This window comes from Struthio camelus, chromosome 5 (assembly GCF_040807025.1).
Source record: "Struthio camelus isolate bStrCam1 chromosome 5, bStrCam1.hap1, whole genome shotgun sequence".
Taxonomy (NCBI): Eukaryota; Metazoa; Chordata; class Aves; order Struthioniformes; family Struthionidae; genus Struthio; species Struthio camelus.
In genome coordinates this window covers 17338552-17363683 of record NC_090946.1, presented here as the reverse complement: position 1 = coordinate 17363683, position 25132 = coordinate 17338552, and the positions used below count along the sequence as shown (strand labels likewise).

General features: G+C 37.6%; 1 protein-coding gene across 3 annotated transcripts in view; it reads left to right on the top strand.

Annotated features, from left to right (window-relative positions):
- Positions 1–206: 206 nt before the first annotated feature.
- TOLLIP (toll interacting protein) overlaps positions 207–25132 on the top strand; it is a 28431-nt gene continuing 3505 nt past the window's right edge. Inside the window, exons 1-6 of one of the 3 annotated variants that reach the window (XM_068944761.1) lie at positions 326–482; positions 9715–9864; positions 10581–10763; positions 13532–13684; positions 15073–15163; positions 19145–19165. In XM_068944761.1, the coding sequence (XP_068800862.1) occupies positions 450–482; positions 9715–9864; positions 10581–10763; positions 13532–13684; positions 15073–15163; positions 19145–19165 (631 nt within the window). In that variant the 5' untranslated portion in view covers positions 326–449. Of the gene's footprint in view, positions 483–9446; positions 9502–9714; positions 9865–10580; positions 10764–13531; positions 13685–15072; positions 15164–19144; positions 19166–25132 lie in introns of those variants that run through there. The other 2 variants (XM_068944762.1, XM_068944763.1) reach the window with 2 other exon arrangements.

Sequence of the window (25132 nt, the reverse complement as noted above, 5' to 3'; positions counted from 1 at the left end):
CCTCGCCGGAGCCGCGGCGCCCCCGCGCGGCCGTGCCGCCCTTGCGCAGGGTGCAGAGCAGCAGGGCGCATGCGCACGACAAGCTCGCTCGTTCTCCCCCCTCCTGCCGGTTAGGCGATAGGCGCATGCGCAGGAAGGGGCCGGGGGGGGGGAAGGGGGAAGGCGCGTTTTCCCTCCCCCTTCTTCCCCCCCGGCCCGTTGGCGTTTAGGCGCATGCGTGCGACGCTGCGTGCCTAGTGTCTTTGGAAACCACCAGAAGGGGCGGGGGCAGCGCGGTGCTGGAAGCACGCGCGGCGCCGAGGGAGGAGGTGGGCGGGGCGCGGCCGGGATCAGCTGACTCGGGAGTCTCGCGCTGAGTGACGGTTAGCGGCGGCTGTTGAAGCAGTAACGGTAGCAGCGGCGGCGGCCTGGCGGGGCGAAAGGAAGGGTCTCGGTGCGAGGGAGGCGCTATGGCGACCACTGTCACTACCCAGCGGGGCCCGGTGAGTGCGGCTTCGAAGGTTGCTGTTAGGTCCTAGGGAAGATTTTATCCTCTTATCCTTACGAGTGTCCTGGGTTGGGCTGGCGAGGCCCGGCTTGGACCCTCCTGGGCCTCAGTCTCTGTCCTCCCCGTCTTCGACACGACTCCTGCTAGTGGGCCTCAGTGGGAAGGTGACTCACCCTTCTTGCCTCCTTCCCTTCCCCCAGTCGCAGCCCATAGCAAGGGGGTGCGGGGGAGAGGAGAGGAAAGACCTCCATCTCCAGCCTGCCATGATACTGTTGGGTGTGTGGGGGGGGGGGGGCGGGGGGGGGAGTCTGCCTCTTCTCTCAGCTCTCCGCCTTGCGAAAAGGCTTTGGGAAAGAAGGGAGGGGGGAGTCCCCCGTCTGTGCATGCGGGGCTTGGAGAGGCTATTCTGCTTGTTCTTTGTCTGTGGCCCTTCTAAGGAAGGGAACGATCTAAACTGAAGCAAAGCTCTTTCTCTTAAAAGTGGAGTAGAGCCTTGTAGTACCATGGGTGGGCTGCGCAGTTTCAGACGGCAGTTTTTGTAATCCCCGTCTTGGCGTTGACAACTGAAAGCTAGAACGTGAAACAAAATGCTGAAAGACTTATGCCACGGTAATATGCAGCTGGGGGGGGGAGAGGGGACTGAACAGTTTTAAAACCAGTTTAGCAGTCTCTGGGAGTTTGTGTTGATGGTTTATTGGGAAGTCTTATAGTCTAGTTATGCCCTGGAATAATAGTCCCCAATGCCAGGATGCTTTACTGCGGATATGAAGTATAACCCTGTAGTATAACACCTATCCTCCATTGATGTGCTATTTCTGTATGTTCCCTGTCTCTGGGAGGATCTGGTAGTAACAGGCAATACGTTGCTGCTTTGCTGGTAAAGTAAGGTTTTTTTTTTTAACATAAACTGTTGTATTTTATTTCCTAGAAAGCTTTTTTTTTTTTTTTTTTAATCTTCTATGCAGCCTTGCTGAAAGGCCAACAGGAGCGAGTTACTAAATTGCTATTCTGGAAAAGCAGCATCTGTGTCTGATGTTTGATGATCTGTGTTTGATTATTAACATAATTCATTAAAATGCCTTATTTGTCTGCTCTTCAAGAATAGATGCCTTTTCAGCACATTCTGATGATAGCTCTGTTGCCAGAATAAAAGTTTTAAATGGAGAGTTAAGGTAAAATGGGTGAATTAAGCTTTCTGCTGTTTCTGGATAACAGCATGGCAGGATGCAGGTTGTTGTTCTGACTGAATCTGTGGTGGATTAGGTAGTTGCTACCCGCAGAGGCTTGGTGGTTGAGTTGACTGTGTGATTGAACCCAGCACAATTCTGTCAATATGTAACAGGTTTGTTCAAAAAGGCAAAATAATATAAATACTTGACAAAATAATGCGACTTTGTTTAAAAGTAACTTCACTTCTAGTTATCCCTTAGTCTGTGTTTGGAAAAGGATGGGGAGGCTGAAGGGAATTGATGTGGAGGTGAGGGTTGAAGGAGGTGTTAACAACTTAAGTGGTTAAAGCTGGAACAGTAGTCTCCCTGATTTGCAGAGAGATGAAATTGTACAGATATTTCTGTCCCTACAGGAGTGATATTTCTTATTGAAAAAAGTTCTACTTGCCTATTGTGCTTCGTACCTTGTTCATATTCAGTAGAGCACTTCTAATCTTTGCTTGCTTTAGTTTGGTGAAATCCTCCTGTTGGGTTAAGAGTTTAGTGAGAACCTTTTGGACTTGGCTATAGACTTGCAGTTGTTTAAATATATCTGTCTATAGTTTGTCTCAAGTGTTTAAAGGAACTCAATCTCCTTACATTTAGAATATTCTTCTAGATGTCATTCTATTTTAGAAGTACCCAGATAGTCCTGTATAATCTCTTGGAAATACTTGTTACTTAGAATTGACTTTAGGCCTGCCAATTTGAAAGGTCCACGTAGTTTTTCTCTCTTATGTTCTAACATTATTGTGCATGCTTTTCTCATTGTTCTTCACCACTTTGGAGGTCTGAATGTCTTCAAATGAATGACTAAATCCTGCAGTATTTAAAAAAGCTGCCATTTGAAACTGAGAACGCTCATTTAGTACATGCTTGCCTTTCCTGATTTTTCTCTGGAGCAGAAGATGCAGTTCTACTTGTTTCTGTATAAGGCTGCATTACAAATGAATAGCCACTAAATGGTGCTAAAGGACTAGAAAATATTTCTCTCAGCGCTGCAGTGAAGGATACTCCTGTCTCTTTCTGTTTGAACAGGCAAGAAAATACTTAGTTGTTTCCAGCAGATAAGAAAATAAAGTACACTACCATACATTTGCTGATATTGTTCTTATACCTGTGATTTCTAGTTATGCTTTTTTTGGTTACTAATTAACACTTATTATTACTGTTAATTTTTAACACTTTTTGCTGTAAAGGAACTAGAATTCTTTCTGCCTGTTGGTAAATATTCTGCTAGAATTTCTCTAGCTATTTTCATGAAGGTAGGGAATCAGCATGATTTCCTGTTGTGTGATCTTTGAACAGCTTTTGAAAGCTGAAAGCTATAGCTGGCTATGTAATGGCTGTTAAATGATACCTTTTCGCAGTGAGAGAGATTTCCAACTAGTCCAATTGGGCTGCAGAGTTAAGTCTGAGAGAACTGAAACTGTGTGTATTTATGATTCCTTAGTTAGCCAAGCATACCCAAAATGGATCCCTTGATTAGTCATTATGCTGGCAAATATGTCAGGTTCTCCAAAATTAGATCAAATGCCATCCTAGCACTAATTAGATTTCTACTCCAGTGTTTTTCCTAATATTCATTATTTTGATGATTGGAAACCTTCTAATAGGCAGGCAATGTGTTTAGTTCTCTGTTCTTGTCCTAATACTGTCATTTAACTGCATAGGTCTTGTACTCTTTTTTTTTTTTTTTTTTTTCCCCCTCTCCTCTCCTGACCGAAGGTGACAAAGCAACTATTGCTGTTAAATTGTCCAGTGTCAATGCAGGTTATGCTGTCTCAGGAGCATTTTCTAATGCAAAGTCTTGTCACTGAAATGCCATTGATAATTCTGGATACGATTGAGTATTTTATTAGCTATTTTGGTTTTATTAGAATGCAGGTATATGTAGTACTAAAATTCTAATTTATGGAGGCGAAAGTGTCATAAAGACGTCACTGCAATCAATTTGGGTTTCAAAAGTTGCTTTAAAAAGTTGAGCAAGTAAGATTTCACTAAATAATTCTAAGGAAAATGTGAATTAATGCTTAAGGGCTGTGGTCCTTTGATCTGGGGCACGCTCCTTTGACAGAAAATGTTCAGGATGGCACTGACAACGCTTTAAAGTTCTTGCTCTCTTACAAATCCAGAAAAGTATTTTAAGGTACCTTCTAAGTGGATCATTTTCTATTGCATCCATTGGTATTTTGGAGAGACTGAGAATGTTACTATTCTGGACAAATCTAGATGTGCTGAGAAAATCTGGAGGAAATAGCTTGTGGTCAACTATCCAGTCAGAACTAAACATAGTTCAAGTACTTGGGGGAAGGGGAAAATAGTGTCAAGATGAGGATTATAGATTCACAAAGCCTTTACGGGAAGACACGTGGAATCAAATGAAGCAACAAAGTAGATGGGAACTTCTGGCAACAGGAAGGAATAATAAGAATGGGAGAAGAAACGTCTGGAATCTTTCAGTCCAGTACGTTTTTCATTTTGATGTCATTTTACAAACAAAAATTGTGTGTAAATTTAATCAACTTAATCAGCTATATTCTTTCCTTTGTTCATCTCTAAATTGAAAAGCTGAAGTAGAGCCTGTGACTACGGTTCTGTGGAAGCTAAAGTGGAGATGTCATACTACCACATAAATTATATAGAATCAAAAAATAATTCAGGTTAGAAGGGACCTCAGGAGGCTGCCTAGTCCAGCATCTTGCTCAAAGCATGGTCAGAGTTGAATACAGACCAGGTTGCTCAGGGTTTTGTCCAGTAGGGTCTTCAAAACCTCCGAAGACAGAGATTCTGCAACTCTCCTGGGCAATTTGTTACAATACTTTACTGTCCCTGTGGGTGATTTTTCAACGTGAATCTCTGCTGTTTCAGTTTATGACAATTGTCTATTTTCCTCCTGCATCTCGGAAGAGAACCTGGCCCTATTTTCTTGATAACCTCCTCACAGAGGCTGGAAGGCTGCTATTAGGGTGCTCTCTAAGGCTCCTTTAGTCTAGACAAATCTTCAGCCTCTCCTCATAGGTCCTGTGCTTCAGCTACTTTTGTGGGCTGTTTTGGTGGCCCTTTGCTGGGTTTGCTCAAGTTTATCACCTTTCTTTGACTGGTGGGTCCAAAACTGGATGCAGTATTCCAGGTGTGCTCGAATGAGCCCTGAGTAAAGGGGAAGAATTGCTTCTCTCAATGTACTGGCTAAGCTTTTGTTGCTGCGGCACAGTAGGTTAGCCTTCGTTGTTGCTGGACTGCACTGCTCGTTCATGCAAAGTTTGCTCTTCACCAGGACTCGTGGGTCCTTTTCTTCAGAGCTGCTACCCTGTCAGTCATTCTCCAGCCTGTACTAGGGGAAAGGATTATTCTGTCCTAAGTACAGGACTTGTTGTATTTCATGAGATTTCTGCCAGTGTGTTCCTCTGTCTCTCTGAGTGTTGGTCCTGTCCTCAAATATACCAACCCATTCCCCCCAAGTTTGGTGTCATATGCAAAAATGATGAGGCTGCATTCTGTTTCATCCTCCAGGTCACTGATAAGGAAAGATATTAGACATACAAGTTAGATCCCAGCATGGATCTCTGATAAACTTTGCTTTTAACCAGCCTCCAAGTAGAATATGTGCTATTAACCACTGAACTTCAACTTTTGAGCTCAGTGATCCAGCCAATTTTTCATCCATCCAGTGGTCCACCCATTTGGATTGTAATGACCTAGCTTTGATACGAGGATGGGGGGGGGGGTGACCTTTTTGAAAGCTTTGTGAAAATCAAGGTAAACAGATGTACCATTTTCCCTTCATCCACAGATCTATTTGTTTTGCTGAAGAAAACTGTTACGTTGGCCATGCTTTTTTACCCTTGCTAAATCCACATTGGCTATTCGTAGTCCCTGCCTTCTTCATGTGCCTAGAAATGGCTTCCAAGAGGACTTGCTCCATGAATTTCCGAGTGACCAAAGTGAAGTTGGCAGGCCTCTTGTTCCTCAGTTCATCCTTGCCTTTTTTGAGTGTATCACATGCCTTTCTCCAGTTACAGGGGGCTTCCTCAGGTCTCCACAGCCTTTCAAAGATGACAGCAATAACTATGATAGCAAAGATGATGCAATAACATCAGCTAGTTCTTTCAACACCTTTAGATGTGTCCTGTCTGGTCCCAATTCTTTCTTTAGCATGCGCAGCCTAGAACTGCAGTTCAAAATTCTCTCCCAGTCACTCATTTCTTCTTTCTTAAAAAGAGTAAAACTGTTTGTAGGAGAATACATAGAACATTTTGAGCCGCTAGATGTTTTATAGCTCTTTAACATGGAACTAATACCAGACTTTCTGATACTACTTGCCAGCGTGGAAGCCTTAGTTATAGTACCCTGAATGTATCATGTCTCAACATATGGTTCCATAAGTTAGCGCAACTGTGATTATCCTTAGCCCTGCGTTCCCTTGTCCTCCCTTCTGTAGTTACCCGTACTCAGTTTATCAGTTAGTGAATGAGGTAAGGGGCCTAATTACCTCCCCTCCTATTCTCCTCCACCCCAACCCATGGTTCACTTTCTTCTGATCAGCCAGCTGCACTTAGCTTCCTTGACAATTGCATTTGCACCATTTTATTTTGCCCAGGAAAAGGGAGTGAGAAGAAATAGGAGGGTGAGAATGAGACAGGTTAGTCCTGAAATAGCTTATGTGGCTGTAAAATGCCACCCTCAGTTTGAAGAAAAGTTTGGATGTGGACTTTGCAGCTGCAGCATTTCACTTTGAAGATCTTTAAAACTAGCTGTTAGACAATTTTAGTGGACAGCAAGGGCAATTTTATTCTGTTTCTAGAAGATTCACGTTTGTCATATGCTGTGCTGTCAGTAAAGCTTATTAAGAAGTAATTACAAAGCAGGCTTGTCTTTATGAATGTCTGCTTAGCCTTCCTCCTCAGAATTGTAGTTTTATTATAATGCTCTCATATCTCTCTTACTTGAAAAGTGACTCCAACTATAATTCAAATGCTAAATGGATTGTATTATTCTATCGTTAATGGTAGAGTGGAGTTGATTTTTTTTTTTTTTTCTGGGTATGTTTCAAAGACTGTCATGAATGAAGCTTTCCAATGTCCATGTAAAATGGCTGAGACAAAGTATGCTATCCTTTTTTCTGAGAATCTGGCATCCAGAGCTTTGCGCATATGGAAATGTAGTTTTAAGGCTGCAGCCACTACTTCTTACCATGGGAAATCTTCATGATGTGGACTCTTTAGAGACACTAATAATACCAGATTTAAAATTTCCTGTAGGTGAAGGATTTGAGTGAACCATCTGCATTGCACGTGACATTGCCTTGCTAGTTCTGGTATAATTTCATATCTTTCCTAAATGTTTTATGTGTGGGTGCGTATTGTTTTGGGGGATTTTTTTGTTTATTTTGTTTTTTTTAAACTAGATCCTTTTTTTCCATATATTCTAAAGAGATGGCTGTTGCCAGGCATGACTTCAACATAATGTAAATTAAATTTTATTTAAATTTATCTATCTCTTAGTTTAGTCTTTTCCATCTCTGCTTCCACTTTTCTCCCACTTTTTTATTTTTAAGATACTCTAAAAGTATGCTGTTGCTGTCTTTTTAGTATGAAAAAAGTGGTTTATGCTTTTTCTGGCTTGATCTCTTAAAATGTTCTCAATTTCTTTGGTTATCCAAGAAGGATTGTTTATGAGCCTGATTCAGACCAGAAGATTGAATTTAGACTTGTTTTTTTTCCCCTTGAAAGTAGATGATCAGAATTCTGCTCCGTATTACAGATGAGGTCTCGTGACATCTTATACCGTGTGTTCGCTGCACTCTGTTTCTAATGACAGTACTTCCCTTGACATCCTCGAGACCAAGATTTGCTTGGCTTTATCATACTGGACATGACTGAAGGATCAATAAGGCAAATGCTTGATGAATGTATATCAATATTTATAGATGAACATATTATAGACGGGAAAGACTGATGAAAGTTCAGTTATCAGCTAGGAGTTCATCAGTTTAATGTTACAATCAACTAGTACGTAAAGTGTTATTAACCAATATATAATTTCTTATAAGTAAATTTACAAATAAAAGACTATTAAATGACTTCTCTGCTTAGGGAAGTAAGTTTTTTATGAAGAATTCAAATGTTGAATTTGCCTAGTTGTAAGAAGAAAATGCTTGAGCTGCACATTGTCTGTAAAGAATATTGTTTACAGTTCTATGATCTATCCTTTGAAAGGTATTTCAAATGCACTGTGATAGTGCATTTCTAATGCATAGTGAATACCTTCAGAGAGAAGTGGTGCTCCATCAAAAAGGAGTCTGATGTTTAAAGGCAATACTCTACTTTAAACATGGAAGCGAATGCTTTGCCGGCAAGTATGTACTTAATGGATATTGTCAGTTAAACTCTTACCTTTAAAAGGGACTTTAAGCTATTCCCTTCTGTAATGTTTGCTTTTTAACTATAAGATTCTAAGGCGTTTGTAAGTAAAAAATGGTTTCCTCTTTTCCCTCCATCTCAGCAGCTTAGCAGTAGGTGATCACTACACTTTCCTTGGCTATTGATAAACTTCTTTTCTGGTCTGTAATACCTACTGTTGCCAGGATCCCTGAGATTCTCAAACACAAGCTGCAGCTCTTGCTAAATCACGTTTCATATGACTATTGATATCTCAAAGATGCAATCTTAGCATATAAGTGTTGTATAATCTTCAAAAGCTATGTCCTAGGGGCCTTTTGACAGGGCCTTAAAGTATGTTGTTCTGTAGACATGTGTTTGCCAGACATGCTATTGAGTAATCTTGCCTGGGGATAACCACATAAGAAATTGCACTATTTTTGTCTTAAGAGTAAACCTTGTATTGATGGAGTGGGTGGTTCAATGTTAAATAGGTAAGCATCTCTATAGACAACAGAAATGAGTACAGCTAAATTATAAATTTTCTGTGCCATTTTATTTGCTTTTTATTGTTATAGTATATTTGTTATTTTAATGTGAAGATCCCGTTAAGTGTGGTGTTGTTTGTGTTCAGTGAGCGTTTAAAACTTGTCAGTTATTTACTTGAGAATTTATAAGTAGAGGGTAGAAACTTTCCCTTCTTTCACTTTAATCTAACCAAAAAAATACATTCACACATGTACATGTGACAGAATTCCTCTAAGATTTTTCTACTTCACGTTTGTCCTTCATGTTCATTCTTGTGGTAGACCAGACTTGGGATTCCTCCATTATTGTTTCGGGCATGATGGGATTCTATCCCAATATTGACAAGGTGGTTGCAAAGAGTGTTTAACCTGGAAAAGTATTAGGACTTTTCTGTTCCATTGAAGGATTTGGTTCCTAGGAGACTCTCTTCTTATGATCTTTCTTGAAGACTGTGAAAATAACGTTTTCAAATGATTACATTGTACCATTTGTATTAAAAATACACAAGTCCTAACTTCTACGCTAACGTGCACAGACATGCATGAAAAATAGTGGAAACTTCATTGAGCAACAGCCTGCTTTAATGATAAATGAAAGCATATTAGACTTATCAGTCTTCACTTCAGTGCCCTTTGATGTAGAGAACAGCGTGTTGTCTTGTCATGGGAATGATCAAAGACAATGTGAGTGATGGGTAAGTGAAAGAAAGAGATGGGTGGCATCAGATGATGCTGTGAAGGGGCTGTAAATCAGAGCTTGGTAGTTCTGATTTTTTTTTTTTGTATTGAGTAGCTAAATGTTCAGTTGCAGAGCAGCTTAGACTCTGTGTGTCCTATTTTTTCAGAGGTTTATGTTGGAACTTCATATTTTTGAAAGTGAGCATGAGAGAACTTTTTAGGTGAGTTGGCATTTTTGTCGTTGCGTTTAGTTCTTTGTCATTGAACTTAGCTCTTTGTTCACGCTGTGAAATCTGGAGTAAAATTCTGCTGAATGTTTTTGCTAAGGTTTTTGATTTATATTCTTCTGTTTTTCATTATGAAAGTGGAAGATTTGAGTTTGAAGGTTTGGGTTTTTTCTCATTTTGTTTTGTTTTGTTTGTTCATTTCTTTAGGTATATGTTGGTGAGCTTCCTCAGGATTTTCTTCGCATCACCCCAACCCAGCAGCAACAGCAAATCCAACTGGATGCCCAGGCAGCTCAGCAGCTACAGTATGGAGGACCAATGGGTACAGTAGGCAGACTCAGCATTACCATTGTACAGGTACGAATTGTACTATCTTTGTAATGCAAGCTTTAATCTTTTTTTCATCAGTGGCTAAAAAAAGTACATTACTGTAAACATACTGATTCTATACAGTATCTGTGTTTATAGTAGAGTAGAACTTAAGTAGCTTCGTGAAGTACTAAATGGTACACTGAATTGAGTAATGCCAGTGTTGGTTGGCTTTTTTTGTTGTTATTTTAAATCTCTGAAAAGTTAAACTACTAGATCTTATCTGAATTGAACTGCTTTAGCGGTGTGAATGCTGTATGGTACTCTTGAAGCTACTGGTTTTGTTTCATCCTTTAAAAGTACTTCAGTGGAATGGGACAGGCTACCTATTACATTAAGTTTATGATAATGTATTAGGAGATACCTAGGCAAAAATTGAATTTACGTTACTATTTTGTTGTCATCATGTATATATTTGTCAATTTGTTGTGAAATAACCTATTTGAGTTATGATGGAGGTGCATATTTTCTGCAGCAGACTTTAAAAAGAGAAGCGCTTTTCAAAGTTTCCCAAATCTTTAGTGGTGTCCTTGACTGTTCTCTTATACTCAGTGCTATTTTTCTTGAGGTATTTTTTTCTGTCCATGTCATATTTGAACATAGTCCTTTGCTCAATGTCTAATTCTCTTCATAAACTAATGTAGTAATTAACTTATTAAGTTAATGTAAATGTTACACATTTAAGGGTTTTTCTTTCTTTTCAGGCAAAATTGGCAAAGAACTACGGAATGACCCGCATGGATCCGTATTGTCGAATACGGCTGGGCTACGCTGTGTATGAAACTCCCACAGCACATAACGGAGCCAAGAACCCTCGCTGGAACAAAGTTATTCAGTGCACTGTTCCTCCGGGTGTGGATTCCTTTTATCTAGAGATATTTGATGAGGTCAGAATGGCTATATTTTTTCTCATCCTCAATTTGGGCTGAGGTTTAGGTGGAATCTTGCAAGGTAGGATTGAGTTACCAAAGGCTGTTTCTTGTCTGTGCTCTCTGGGAGATGATGCAAATTTTTCAGAATCCCAAGAGCAGCAGCGCATGAGGCTTTACTCTGTCCCCAAGAATGTCAGAACTGGTACCCTTCCCCTTGGTAGCGGATGAGGGCTACTGAGCCTCAGCAGGGCTGCTCTTTTGCACCTGTGAAGGAAGAGAAACAAGTGTCTTTAGTGTTTAAACTCCTCTTCACTATCAAGATGCCCTGCAACCTTATCTTCTGTACTGCCTATATGAAAAATAGCTTGTTAATACAATCCTGCTTTGGTCAGAAGTTCTTCAGTATTACTCTGATCTGGGAAGAGTCTTCATACAAGCTCAGAAATGCTGAGAATCTGTCAAGTATAGAATATGTTGTAGTCACTAGGATGTAATGGTAGAATCCTAACTTAGTCCGTGTTTGCCTGAATTCCATTTCAGGTAGGCATGTAGGCACTTATGTCTGATTTACTTAAGATGCAGTGACAATAAATTCCAAATTTGTAAACAATTTCATTTTCTCAGAGATCTAGCAGGTCTGGCTAACACCTCTGGTATGCGACCTTCTCTACATAGGTTGCCTAGAAGAACACTATCTTGAATTCTGGTACCTGCACCTCAGCTATTTCAGTTCAGACTATTGATTTTGACTTAGCTCAACCATACCTTTTTGAATAATTTAAGCTAAGAGGTGACAGCTGAGGCTTAGGTCCGTGGTTTGCCTTTTTTGTTGCTTCTGTTACTATGTCTACTCAAATTTGACACTGCAGTGGCTGTGTGGTTGTTACACAAGTGAGGCTTTTGAATCCTATTTTGTGGGTTTAGTTTATACAGTTGAAGGTTCTATTCCATTGCTGCAGCAGGCATGGCAAAGCAGTACTTGTATCTGTTCTTGAGTCACTCGAGTTTGCAACCTACCACAGTAGCTTAAACACGGATAAATTCTTATTTAGTAGTATGTTGATTGCTCCTAAATGATTGCATTTTACAGATATATGCCTGTTTAGATGCATCTGCCTTGCAGATAGGACCTCATTAAATGCTTGTTGACTGGATAGCTGGAGGTAGTTACTCCAAGTATTTTGAAAACTACAGTTGATTGTAAGCTAATACTCTTAGAGATCAGGCAAAATCCACTGCTGTCCACTAACTATGGAGCTTTTAAAAACTCCATCTTAGGTAGGACTAGAAAGTCAGAGTTTAACATAGATAAATACTGGAAGAATTATCCCAAGTTCTTCATCAGGCTTTATGTAACCTTTGCTGGGGTATGTGCTTGAAGTTGTACCTGAACTTGTCTAAGATAGTCCTGCATAAATCTGCTAAAGTTGCTGTCATTCCTTAGGCTACAGCTTTTGCCAGCAACTGTCTAAGAATACATCTGAACTGCAGCCAAACAGATTAATTGATAGGATAGAAATAGTGCATTTCTTGACGTTTCATATTAAGTATACTTTGCTTTAGAATAAGTTGTGCATCCTTAAAAACTTAGTTAACATGATGTTCTTTGATATATCTTATCTTTTGGGCTTTATGTATGGGTTAATACTTCCAACGTAAACTCAGTTTAGGAGCTTTTCTTCTGATGTTATGTCCTTTCTGCATTGGTTCTTTATCATTTCTTTCAGATTTAGCTTGCTTTTATATATATATTTTTTCCAGCGTAGCTGTCTAGTTGAGGAAAAATTGCTATAACTGGTCAAGCTTCTTTTGCAGGCTAGATAGGAGATAATCTACTTTCCTCAATCTTTAGGTGCTCTTATGTTCCTGTATTCTAGTATTACTGGGAAAAGTAAAACCTGATAGGTAGACATGGCAAAACTGCCTGAGGAGGCATGTATTGATATAGTCAGCCTACAACATTGCCTTCTGACATGCCTAAATCCTGTTAGGGTTCTGTTGGTACTAGGAAATGGTATATTTTAATAATTTTTTTTTTAAACTTAGGAAAATATTAAGAAAATAAAATAAGGAAAATTAGCAGCAACTCCCGGATCATTTAATTAACCTGCTCTCTTATGCTTTCAACTGCTAGAAACATTTAAACTACAACTTAATGAAAGTGTTCAAGATCATCTCTGACAGCTATCTTTCTTTTGGCACAGGCGCCAGAATTTAGTTTAGCACAATGCTATCTTCATGGCATTGACTAAGATGGGCTATATCTTTGGGAATCCTCTCAAGTTTTTAACAGCACAGAATATGCTATTTCAAAGTTGAAACTTTGAAAAAAGTTGCAAAACCATACTAGTTAGGGCTGCCATGAAGTAAGTGATGATAATATGCAGTGACATGCTGCGTACAACATGCAAAGATAAACAGTAGTGAGGCAATAGGGAGTGTTCAGACTGTTCGGCGTTACCGTCTTCTGATGTGATGTCATTAAGTTCACACAGACCATGTTGGTGTTGGTATGTTTTATTTCTAGAAGTGTTCTGCTTGAGAATTTCAGTTTCTTGTTATTAAATACCTGCATTCAATCTGTAATCGCACTTAAAGCAAAAACCCCTTTATCCTTGGTGGAAAAGAGATGGCTTAACATTTTCTGATGCTTTAGTTCTATCAAAAGGAATGATTTGAAAATTGGAAAAAATGTAATAGTATAAAACTTAGGGAGACTCTAGTCAAGAGTCATTTTTTTGAGGACAATTAACTTGCTAAATTTTATTTTAAATACATTCCAGCGGGCCTTTTCAATGGATGACCGCATTGCTTGGACGCACATTACAATTCCAGAGTCCCTGAAGCAAGGAAATGTGGAGGATGAATGGTATAGTCTGAGTGGAAGGCAAGGTGATGACAAAGAAGGAATGATTAATCTGGTTATGTCATACACGGTAAGCCAAATGAATTTCTTACCTCAAGATTAGTGGAGGGAGAGCTTCTGGGATAGTGGGGAGAGGTATTTTGGACCATTATAAGATACGATTAAACTACTTCTTATTTTTTTGTTAGCATTTAAAATAATTATATTGAACTAATGCTTAAACCAGTAAATCTATCTCGGTGAGGTGATAAATGATAGCTATTTCTTTATGTGGCTTGTAATTCTGAAAAATTCAGCTCGTTCCTGTGCTGACAGAAGTGTAGAAGGAAAAAAACTCGTTAAATTAGGAATTATGATGGGCCATTTGACTAATAATAAAAAGGCTTTGTAGAATCTAACAGTAGTTGAAATCTTTTTTTCCTAACTCTTTAGAATGTCACGTTCATTTAAAAACAAGAAGAACGGAAACTCTTTGCTATCTTAAATCTTTCTGAATAACTTGAATGCTTTTTCTGATCACTTCTGTTTTAATTTTCATCCTTGTTCTGTTGGTGCTCCTGGTCTTGCTTCCTGTTGAACTGCTGACTTATGCTGATCCATTCAGTAGCTCATGGACTTTTCTCTAGTCTGTCACCTTTGTCTTAGGTAGCTACTGAATAGCACATGCTGCCCTGAATGCTTTCTACTGTGCTTGTATGTGAACAAAAGTTTCAAGTTGCTATTGAGTGCACAAGCTGGAATAGCTCTTCCCTGCTTTTGAAATTCACATGCTTCCTCGCATCTGAATTGTTGCTCCTTTAGTCACAACGCCCCTTTCTCCTGGGGCTAACCTTTAAAACTATCTGCCAGTGGATATACCGCACACAGAAAATCCCCTTTTACTATTAATATTTTCCAAGATGAAGCTGAACAGAAATTGTAGTATGAAAGGGAATGGAGTTAAATTGGTACTTCTGTTAAAAATAATTTGTGAGGGTAAAAAAAAAAAGAAAAAAGTAATTTGAACTAATCTTGCTTCTAGAAGCAGTACATGGCTTTTAATAAAATTCAGACTTTTAAATGTTTATAAAGAATGTCTTATTCCACAAGAGCAAGGCATGAAAACCCATATAGCCATCTTTTAAGTTCATTTCAGTAATGCAGAATCTAAATAGCCAAATGTAAATAGCCAATTTTGTCGATGAACTGTTGCAAAAGGCTAGTCTGATCTGATGTAACTATAATGAGATACATTCAAGTGAATTGTCAATTAAAAGAGTGGTAGTTACTTTATTTACCTGGGCTTTTATTTTATAGATTAGTGCTTAGTATAGTCATATCATCAAGCATGGAGCACTGATTTGCAGTGTGGTGACTCTTTGCAAATACTATTTTAATTTTAGTTGCTGTTAGAATTTTTTTTCTATTCCTAAAATAGTTCTAATCTGTCATCTTTTTTTTTTTTTTTTTTGTGTCAAGTCTTTGCCAGCTGCCATGATGATGCAGCCCCAGCCAGTGGTCTTGATGCCCACTGTGTACCAGCAAGGAGTTGGATATGTGCCTATAGCAGGTATGTTTTATTTCCTTGAAGACTTTTGAAACTCGGGTCAAGGTTTTTGCAAAAATAACTATCACATTTCTACTGTATTTCAGAACATAAAGGGAAGCTATAAATTATCTTGTCTTTGATCTTTGGAGAAGGAGGAGAGGTGTAGGTCTGACTTCAGTCTTGTACCTTGTTTGAAAGAGTTGCCCGAGTTTGATTAAATGGATTAGGAGTAGCTTAAAGCACGTGCATGCTTTCTTTCTCTTTTTTGTAAAAATTGCTATAGATTATATCAAGTCATCGAATAACTAAATCTGTCAGGCTACGCTAATACAATGTGTGCTGATTAAATGGTATTAATCCATGTGAAACTGCTTAGACTTCAGAGTACAAAATGACTTGTGCTGTTAGAACGGCAGCTTAAATAGACTATAAAGTGTTTGTGTCTTCTGTGGTCATAGAAACAACTCTGTTGCATACTTGCTATACATACTACATTAAGTGTGGTGAATGAAGTGTTAGGGATCTCTGAGGTGGAGTTACTTAAATACATCACAAAGAGTTAAGCTAGATATTGTCAGTTGTCTTATTTTGTGCAAGTAAGTTTTAGACTTGTATGTAAAGATGTGTTTAGCTCTGTAGGTCTTGTAAGTTTTCTATCAAAGATGAAAAGTTAAAAATAGGTTAATAAGCTTGGACTTGCAATATTTAAATAACTGGTAGAAGTTTGTGGTTTCTGTTTTTTTTTATTTTCTTTATTTACAGCTCTTAAACTCTGTTTTGTTGTATGGATGTACATTCAGCGATATATGTACTTTTTAGGGAAAATAAGGTTATAATCAACATATGTTGAGGTTTTTTTTTTTTTTTTTTTGCTTATGAGTGTATGAACAAGTGATAGTGGGGAGGCATAATTGCAATGCTAAGAGCTGATACAAAACAGATTTTCTTAGATTTAATTCCTGATTAAATAGAAAATATTTGTGGAAACAAACCTTCAAAGCAGAAATGTGTAAAAGACTGGATAAGTAACTTAAGGAATGGTAGCTACTGCTCTGTTTTTACAGAGTAAAGTTAAAGCAAAGTATGGAAAACTGTGTGTATGTATTTGGTTGCATACTTTATTCCTCAATGAAAACATACAGTAAGCTTCCTTTAAAGTGCTCTTGTCTCTATCTCTACAGCTTAATTCTCAGGATTAAAGTCTTTCTTGCTATGCTAATGAACTAGTCTCAGCTAGTCTGTATATTCTGAAGCGTGATTCCATTGTGAAAAGCCAAACTTCTGTGTTGTTTTCAGTGCTCCCATTAGATGCTGTATCTTTTTACTTGTATGTTCATCACATCCCTATAGGCTGAAGCACTTAGTGAGCTTGAAACGTAATATCCTGTGTGTGGTTAAAAAATAGCTAGTGTATACTTATTGCAATGTAATAGAAGGTGCTCCACAATTTCTTGAACAGACCTATCAAAATGGCAGTACTCATATTGCAAAATTATTGTGCCTGTCAGACCAGGAACAGTAAAAATTAGAGGCTAGTTAAAGATATAACTGAAACTAAACCTTCTGAGTTGTAAAACAAGTACACAGTGCTGTATCTTGATGTTCGGATCTTGGTATTCTCCAATATTTTTATTGATCTTGAATATTTTTAGGAGTATTTATGAAATCTACTTGGACAAGTGGAGAGAGAAACAACTAATATTTAGCATGTATGACAGTAATGACTGACATAAAGACAATTCTTATATGATAAATTTTGTAACAATTTTATTGGTGTGTATGTTGGAGTATCACCTTTCTGCAAAGATACAGCATGTTTGTTTTAATTACTGTGTTCATCTTCTACATGAAAAATTCTTCCTGCTTCTACTACGTGTATGTTGAAAACATTGCAACATCCTACCACTCCTTTTGAACTGTTCTTTTGTTCTGAGAAAGCTTGAATGTGCTCCCTAGACTTTATAAAGGCCAAAATTATTTATTACAGACCCCCTTTGGCCAATTTAAAAACACTTTCTGTATTTTTAATAAATCTTCTGAATATTACCCTGTGCTTTGTTTGCTCTTCCAGAATTTGTGAGTACCATCAAAATCTCTTAAAGTGCTTTAAGTCCTAAAGCTTTTTCTTATTACCTAAAGAATTACCTACTGGTAATCAGAAGGATGGTTGAGTTAGTCTTTTGCGAGTGACTTGGCTTCAGAATGCTTTTACTGTATCACACTCTTAGTTACATAGCTTAACAGAAGTCATTTCAAATGATAAAAGGAACTGATAGTGCATCTTGGAAGATACAAAGTGTTGTGAATTACTTCTTTTATTATTATTTTTTTAATATGCTGAACTAGATGCTCCTCCTAGATTTCACAAACTCTTTCAGGAAGATATTTGTAGCCATGCAAGCTAATGTCCTTCAATGGCTAGCTGAATTGATTTTTATCTCCTGGGAAAACTCTGTCAGTAAACTTTAGAACCTTAATCAGCCTCAAAAAGAAAAATTCCTACCTATTTCAAGGAGGGCAATGGTAGAACATCAGTTTGTTCCATAGGGATATAGTTACCTTCTTCCATCTTCTCAGTTCAGGGTGTGGTGGTTTTTTTTGTTTTTGTTTTTTTGACCTGTCTAGTTAGAGTGTAGCAAATAAATGAGTTTTATGTCTTTCCTTCAGAAAAGTGCAAGAGTGGCACTGAATAATTTGTTACATCTGCAGTAGAGGAAATTCTACTGTTTGGGCAAGATAGAGAGAATCTAAGCATTATCTGTGATGGAAATACAGTGGAAGGACTGAAATGTTTATGCAGAACAATGTAATAGTTATTTGTGAAAACTGTGCAAAATAATTCAGCTTTAACATGAAATGGCATTTAGTCAAATTTAGGTGTGCCATGAAGGCCAAGCTGTGTTTTTTCTGACCATGTGTAACACGAATTTTCTATTCAAAAGTCAGTATATATCCTAATTTACCTTCTAATTAAAGTCAGAGCAACCTCTTTTTGCGCTCTCCTGACTATTGTACAGAGGCAAGCTGTTAGTCATTATAGGAAGCAGATGAGACTTCAGATGTCAACATAAGTTGAGTAACTTTTTTTTTTTTCTCCTCTGCCATATCTGATGGTAGATGTTACAAAAATGATGAAAGCAGAAAGGGCAACAGAATATTCTTGCACTAGTTCATTATGAAAGTTTTCAAAATTAAAAACTTTGAAAAAAGGGTTCTAATTGATGCAAACTGTAGTTGACATTGGAGTTGTATATTGGAAGTTTGGAAAAATTTAAACTTGAGTGTTAATCTTGCTGCTCTTCTGAAGGTTGACTTTTCCTAGCCTCTTTTGCAGCTTCTTCTAAAGGTTAGTGAATGTAGTGCTGTAGAATACATTGTAATATACTGATTGCTTACTATTCAAGCTGATGTTTATTAGTATAGCAAAGGCAGTAAGCTAGGCAAAGGTAGTTCAGTGAAGCAAGCTGTATGTCTGATCAACTAAATGTTCATGGGATAAATAGAAAATCCATTCTACTTGACTTAAAAATGTCTGTGTTAAAAGTGGGTTAAAAAAATGCGGCAAGACTCTGTCAAGAGTCTAGAATATCACTTTCCATTGAGGCTAATTTGGTGTATGTATTTGATGGGTTAGCTTGTGAGGGCATTGGTGTTTTTTCAGAATAGTTTAGGTTTATGTTGTTCCTTTATGAGCAATAAAATATAATCCTTGCTACAAACACCTGGTGGTTTGTTTATGCAGAAAAAAATTCTTCTGATTGCTATTTCTGCAAAACAGCACATGTTGGAAACTTGTTCGGAGTACTACGGCAAATGTGAGACTGAATCCTAGCAGCTGTTAATCTTTGGTATAAAATAGATTAGTATTTGCTTAACTACCTACATTTACCCAACTTTCACTTTTAGAGGCTAAATGGTTCACTTCTTTTTAAAAATAGATTAATATCTCTCTCCCATGTCTTATTCCTTTCCCCTCACCCCTTCATTTTCACTTATCTTTAGGGCTTGAGTACTTTGCTCTGGGTAAGTTTCCAAGCTCTTTTCTCACTCCCATCCTCATTGACTCAAGTTTTTGCATGAACTCATGCAGACAGCTTTTTTCTTTTTTTTTTTTTCCCCCTCCTTCTTTTTTTTTTTTTTTTTTTTTTTAAATGTTACAGCACACTGCACTGCAAGGTATTGCATCTGGATGTTGTAATAAGGCAATTTAATGTATCTCTCGAAATTGTTAAAGCTCTTCTAGCTTGCTGGAATGTCTTGAAAGGCTTCTGCCCAGTTTCAAACTATTATGATTAAAGGTGATAGTGGTGTTAATGGATGAAATGCGGTACTAATATTTTTCTCAAACCGTTTTGTGCCAGTGGGCTATTTTAGGTGACTCTACTGATTTCCTATTAGAGAAACTTTAATCTTGCAGTTCTATTATGTTACTGCAGTATTTGAGGAGAAGGAGGTAGTGTCATGCTTTTTAAAATTTTATTTATTTATTTATTTGTAAACTCAAAAGTGAAGAACTCATTTCTGCAGTGACTTTCTGACAAGGCAGCCTGTCAGCTGCCTTCTGTTACTCTTTGAGCCTTTTTATTCTAAAAGGTAAGTTTCATTGATATATCTTTCAGTAATAACAAATCTATTTTAGATTCATGTCAACTTAAGCATCTGACATGTACTTTTGAATGAACTTCAAAGGTAAATTATGTTATAGGAAATCAATTTTCCATCTTACTTTACTGTGCCACCTTTAATTTTGAGTTGTGTGAAGGTATTGTGACATCCCTAACTTTGATATGGTATTGATGTTCAATCAAATATATTCAGAAAATTCTAGAATTTTTCCTTGGGAGAGAAGGTCATTTCTCTGTGCTCTGAATTTCAGAAAGATGCCATAAATAAAACTAAATACATTGCAAGAACCACATCAGTTTTATTAGAGCAGTGGATTTGTAAACCTTTGCATGGGTCTGTAGACTTCGTTTTACTTAAATGCTGTTTCTTGCAAACTGCTAAAGGGAGGGGGGGGGATTTGAAATGATGGCATCCATATTCTGGCACTGAATTTTTTTTATGAAGGAAATATCATTAAGACCTATTTGAATATGTGTTTTTAAAACAAATGTTCCTGATTTCTTCTATCGAATGAAAGAGTTTGTGCCGGGAAGGTTCCCAGATTTCCTTCTTGAAGGACCCTTTTGCACTATGCATGGGAAAGAATGGTAATGCTATGAGAAATTAAACACAGGGCACTTGACTGAACAATAAAATAAGAGTGTAATGCCTTGGGTGCAGTTAGAAAAAATTACCCCATTGATGCTTCTTTGCCTTCATTGCTGCTTGTCGCAATCACAAGGTGCTGTCAGTTGACTTGCTATTGTATGTACCGCTATTCGTGTCACCGCTCCTGCTAGCATGTTTGCCATAGCCATCCCACCGAATTATGAAACAGTGCTCCATTCTTCTGATTTATAACACTTAGTTAATATCTGAGAACAATACACAGCTGTGTGCAATTAGATTTATAGTGGATGCTTGTGTGTTTTACCTTCAATCTTCACTTCTTAGTGAACTTCTTAATATGTAAAACAGCTTCTTGCTGAACATCAATAAATGTTATTATAACTCTCTGTAATGACTGCATAAACACGCACTAAATCATGGTGTATAGTTCTTTAAATTTATGCAAGAAGTCTTCCTTACTGTTTTGTAAATCAGAAATGATGGATGTTTTTAATCTGAAAAACAAAACAATATATTCTTCAAATTGGTAATCTGTATAGCCTGAATATGGAGTTATATGAAAAATATCATTTATCATAGAAATACTTATTAAATATCACTGTGATACTGATTTCCATTTTATTTCTGTGTACAGTGTAGTTGTAGACAGTATAAATCTTAATATTTGAGCTTTAAGAGCTGAGAGAAGAGTTTGAAAATCATTAGCAAAATACTTGGCTCTGAAATGGAGAATATTTAAATTGAAATTATTTGTTGATTATTACCTCTGCAGATATCTGTGGCTTCTGAATTTCATTCAGAATTAACTTGCTCTGATGAAAGAGTGCAAAGTTGTGTGACCTCCATGATTTCGACACTGACAAGACAGTTGAGCTTTGTTAGTAAGCTTGTCCAGTTGTTACCGTAGGCTGCTGTGGCGCTTGAGAAGTGAGCTGGATGTTTCATTTGGATTAACGTTTCTAACTGGCCTCTTGCGTGGACAGTTCCTAGATTATTTACAAGGCTCTATTCAGTTGGATAACCTTAGGACGTTGATAACCTACTGAAAAAAAGTTAGGAAGCATGGGTAAAAGGCAAAACAAGTGTTGTATGATTTTGTTCTTTCAGGTATGTACTTTATTTCCTGAGGCCACACATCTTTGTCGCTGGTATACGGCTAGATTGTGGGGAAGGAGCTGAGGATTGTTGAAGCTATAGAAGAGGCAATCTGAAATGCAGCTGCATATGATTATTGGGCAGAGTGTTGTATTTGCAGTATTGTTGAGGACCGTATACTGATTTGTCTCCTGGGTTCATGCATGGTGTAATTTACCAGAGTTCAGACAATCTCATAGTGTTGGCGCAACCCCAGGGGCTGTGGTTCAGATGGCTTCAGCTCTGGAGCTGAAGTTTAGACTGCTGGGGAAGAGACTACACATATCCTTGGGAGGAATGTGATGCACAGGGCTGGGCAGAGACAGGATTTCAGTGTGTGGGTAATAAAATGGTGATAGGAGATGTTTCTCTAGTTCCAGATATGTACCTTTTAGAATAGATGCCGCCTGTACATTAGGCTACTTACAGCATCTAAGTTCCTTTTTTGCTTTCAAGAAAACTTAAAAGAATTACAAAGGGAATTTTAAAATAAGAATTGAAGAAAACTGGTGAATGTGGAGATGCTTACAATTCAATTTGATGGCTCTCTCTAGCGTATTAGATAGGACAGACATCCAAGTTGAGGAAAGAAACAGCAAAGAGCATGTCAAGTAACAGTTGAGCCACACACAAAGGTAGTCAGACTATAATCAGTTACAGTACATTGTCAACCATAGTTGAGATAAAGTTAGGATGGGTTAACTGATCTGGGAATTTTAATGTAAGCATCTTTAAAGCTGATAAAAGGAAGTTAATCACCAAGATACTAAAATATTAGTGCAAGTTAGACATTTCTGATGAAATAACGTTAGAGGTGTTATAGAAAACATTGAAGAGACAAGTTAAGTATTGAAATTATCTTTTGTGTTTTTTAGGAGGTGTGAGGTCTGAATAGAAGTAGAATAGTATAGAGGTAATACTTTTGATCGCCTAAATAGTGCTCTAGTCATTATGCTAAGAGATGAAGCTGCAAAGATGCACACTTGAAAATAGCGTCAGTTGCCTGATCTGGGTCTGCTTAATGCTATGCTGCAGGTACTAGCCACCAGAAGTATGTTTTTTGAGCAGCTAGTCAGAATTCATAAGAAAAGAAGCAGCTTTCGATCTAGTCTTGAGTAATGCATAGAACCTGGTTCAAAAAATATCTTATTTTGGAGGTGTCTAATACTGATTGTTCACATGGTTCATTCTTGATTTAACTTAAGGAAAGGTAATTAAGGACACAGAAAGAAAGCTAAAAAGGTGAACTAAAAACTGTGTAAAGACATTGTTAGGCTCAGAGTAAATGTATGTAGATTAAAAAATAAAAATAAAAACGCGCTTTTTGAGGATCCTAAAAAGTTACACAGTAAAATAGGTAATGGAAGTAAAAGGGGGGAAGGGGGAAACTCTTCAAAAATTGAAAGATCTGACCAAATGTAAGGTCGTTAAATGATGTATTATATCTAAACTGGTAGTAGGGTTGCTCAACAAAGCCTTTGAGGATCAAATGCTTAGAGGTAAGAACTATTTATTTTAAAGAAGCAGAAATCATGGAATCATTCAGGTAATTAGAGGACTTGAAAGGTGTATATATGGGTAAGAGTATTTTTAAAAAAGTTGGACTACAAGATCATAACTGGGTAGCAGAGGAAGAAAGGATTCATTTTTTTTTTTTTTCTTCTGTATTTTTTTTTTTGAAAGAGTAGCAGCCTCAGGTCATAATGTTAGAATTTAAAACAAATTAAAATGATCAGCAAGAAAGTTCAGACTAGATAACATTTTCTCCCAGTTTCATATTTTGGATTTTTGCACCAAATGCCGTGTGTAACCTGTTGGTTAAGTTGGCTTTACTTACAGAGGAGTAAAGGGTAGCAAACTGAAAATTTTTAGGCATGGCTATGAGGTAAATCAGCCCTCTTACGTAAACTAATTAAAACCTTATAAAGATTAAAACTAGCTGATTTTTAAAAAGTGGGCCAGCTTCAGGAGAAGCTGGCATGGTTTTGTAGGGAAAACTCACATCTTAGAAATTGTAGAAGTCAGAGTATGTGGATGAGGATGATGTGATCAATGTATGTCCCATTGTCATTGCATTTTTGACAATGTCATTTCCTGAGAACTCTTGTTATTGTAGGATAGGATTAAAGGTACTCTCGTGAATTAATAGCTCTTTGGAATTCGTGATGAAGAGATAAAAATAGTCTCCCTCCAATGGAGGGAGGCTTTTAATGGGGTACATCATATTTATAAGTAAGTGATTGAGAGAAGGGGGACCAAGAGACAATTTGTCAAAATGAAAACTCTTAACTGTTCTGTCTCTTTGACTGCAGCATGTTGCGGAAGAATCTCATGATACTAAGTAAATGGGAAGTAAAATTACATACTAAGGTTGGCGTGAAACAAAGTATTGTGTGTAAAGAAAAATCCTAACTAATACCTCCTTGATTGGCCACTAGGACTCATATAGGTCTTTGAATTACTGAAAACACCAGGTGAATAGTGTTCAAAAAGGCAAATAAAATGTCTGAAAGAGAATAGAAAAACCTGAAAACCTTATCATGCTGCTGTATGAAGCAATGTTGCATCTGCATCTGGAAGCAGATGATTCTCGTTGCCCTACCTCAGAAAACATAGTAAAATTGGAAAAGTAACACATGAATATGTAAGAATATGTAGGATAAAGAAAAGTGTGGAACTGCTTAGAGAAGAAAAGAAATAAACTATTTTTGGATGTGATAAATGTCAGCCTCTAGGTATACTATACCTGGCTTCAGTTTTGTAAAAACAAATGGTAGTTTTTCAGCAATAGATCTAGTCTGAGTTACTGCTAGAATTTGTCAGGTGAGGAAAAGGAACTTTTGTCTAGTAAGTCCTTTTTCTAGGAATTTGAAGACTCATTTTCTAAAACTTTTTTAAAAACTAACAGTGCTTTAACTTCACATAGCAATACAAAAACGTCAGATGAAATTTGTCCTCTGGCAGAGAAACAGGGAAAAGCAATGTGTACCCCTTTAGTTGTAAGAGGAATTGTTCTCTTGCTATGTTGTGGTACAATTGCACAGTAAACCAGATGGAACTTAAACCAAGGGGAAAACATTTGCTTAAAATCCTCTTTCCGAGGAATTGATCCAGTCTCCAGATCAGTTACTGATCCAGATCAATAACTTTAATGCTTTCCTTTTAATACGATGGAAATCGCATTCATTGAATGACTACATATCAGTTGTATATATTGCCAGTGTAAAGCATCTTATTCATCACAGCATAAATATACGAGGATGTATTTAACTGGACGATGGGTGCTAGGTGTGGGTAGTTTGAGGGTGGTTGTTGTTGTGTGTTTTTTTTTGTTTGTTTGTTTGTTTGTTTTTTAAGAAAAATACATCTATGGTGCCCATAGTGTGTGTTTAGTGATTAACATAAACCTAGTTAATACTGGTTGTATCTAATTGTGAGCTGTACCTGTTGCCATACCATAGTATATAGAGAACAGATCAGAATTTGGGCAAAGAACACATTTAAGAATAACGTCTTCTGGTTGCAACAGTCTAGAGACAATTTTTGCAGCTTCTTTCCTGAGTATGTGTTTGAAAGTACGTTGAAATTGGCAGGCTGGGGGAGAGAGGCATGAGCCACTTC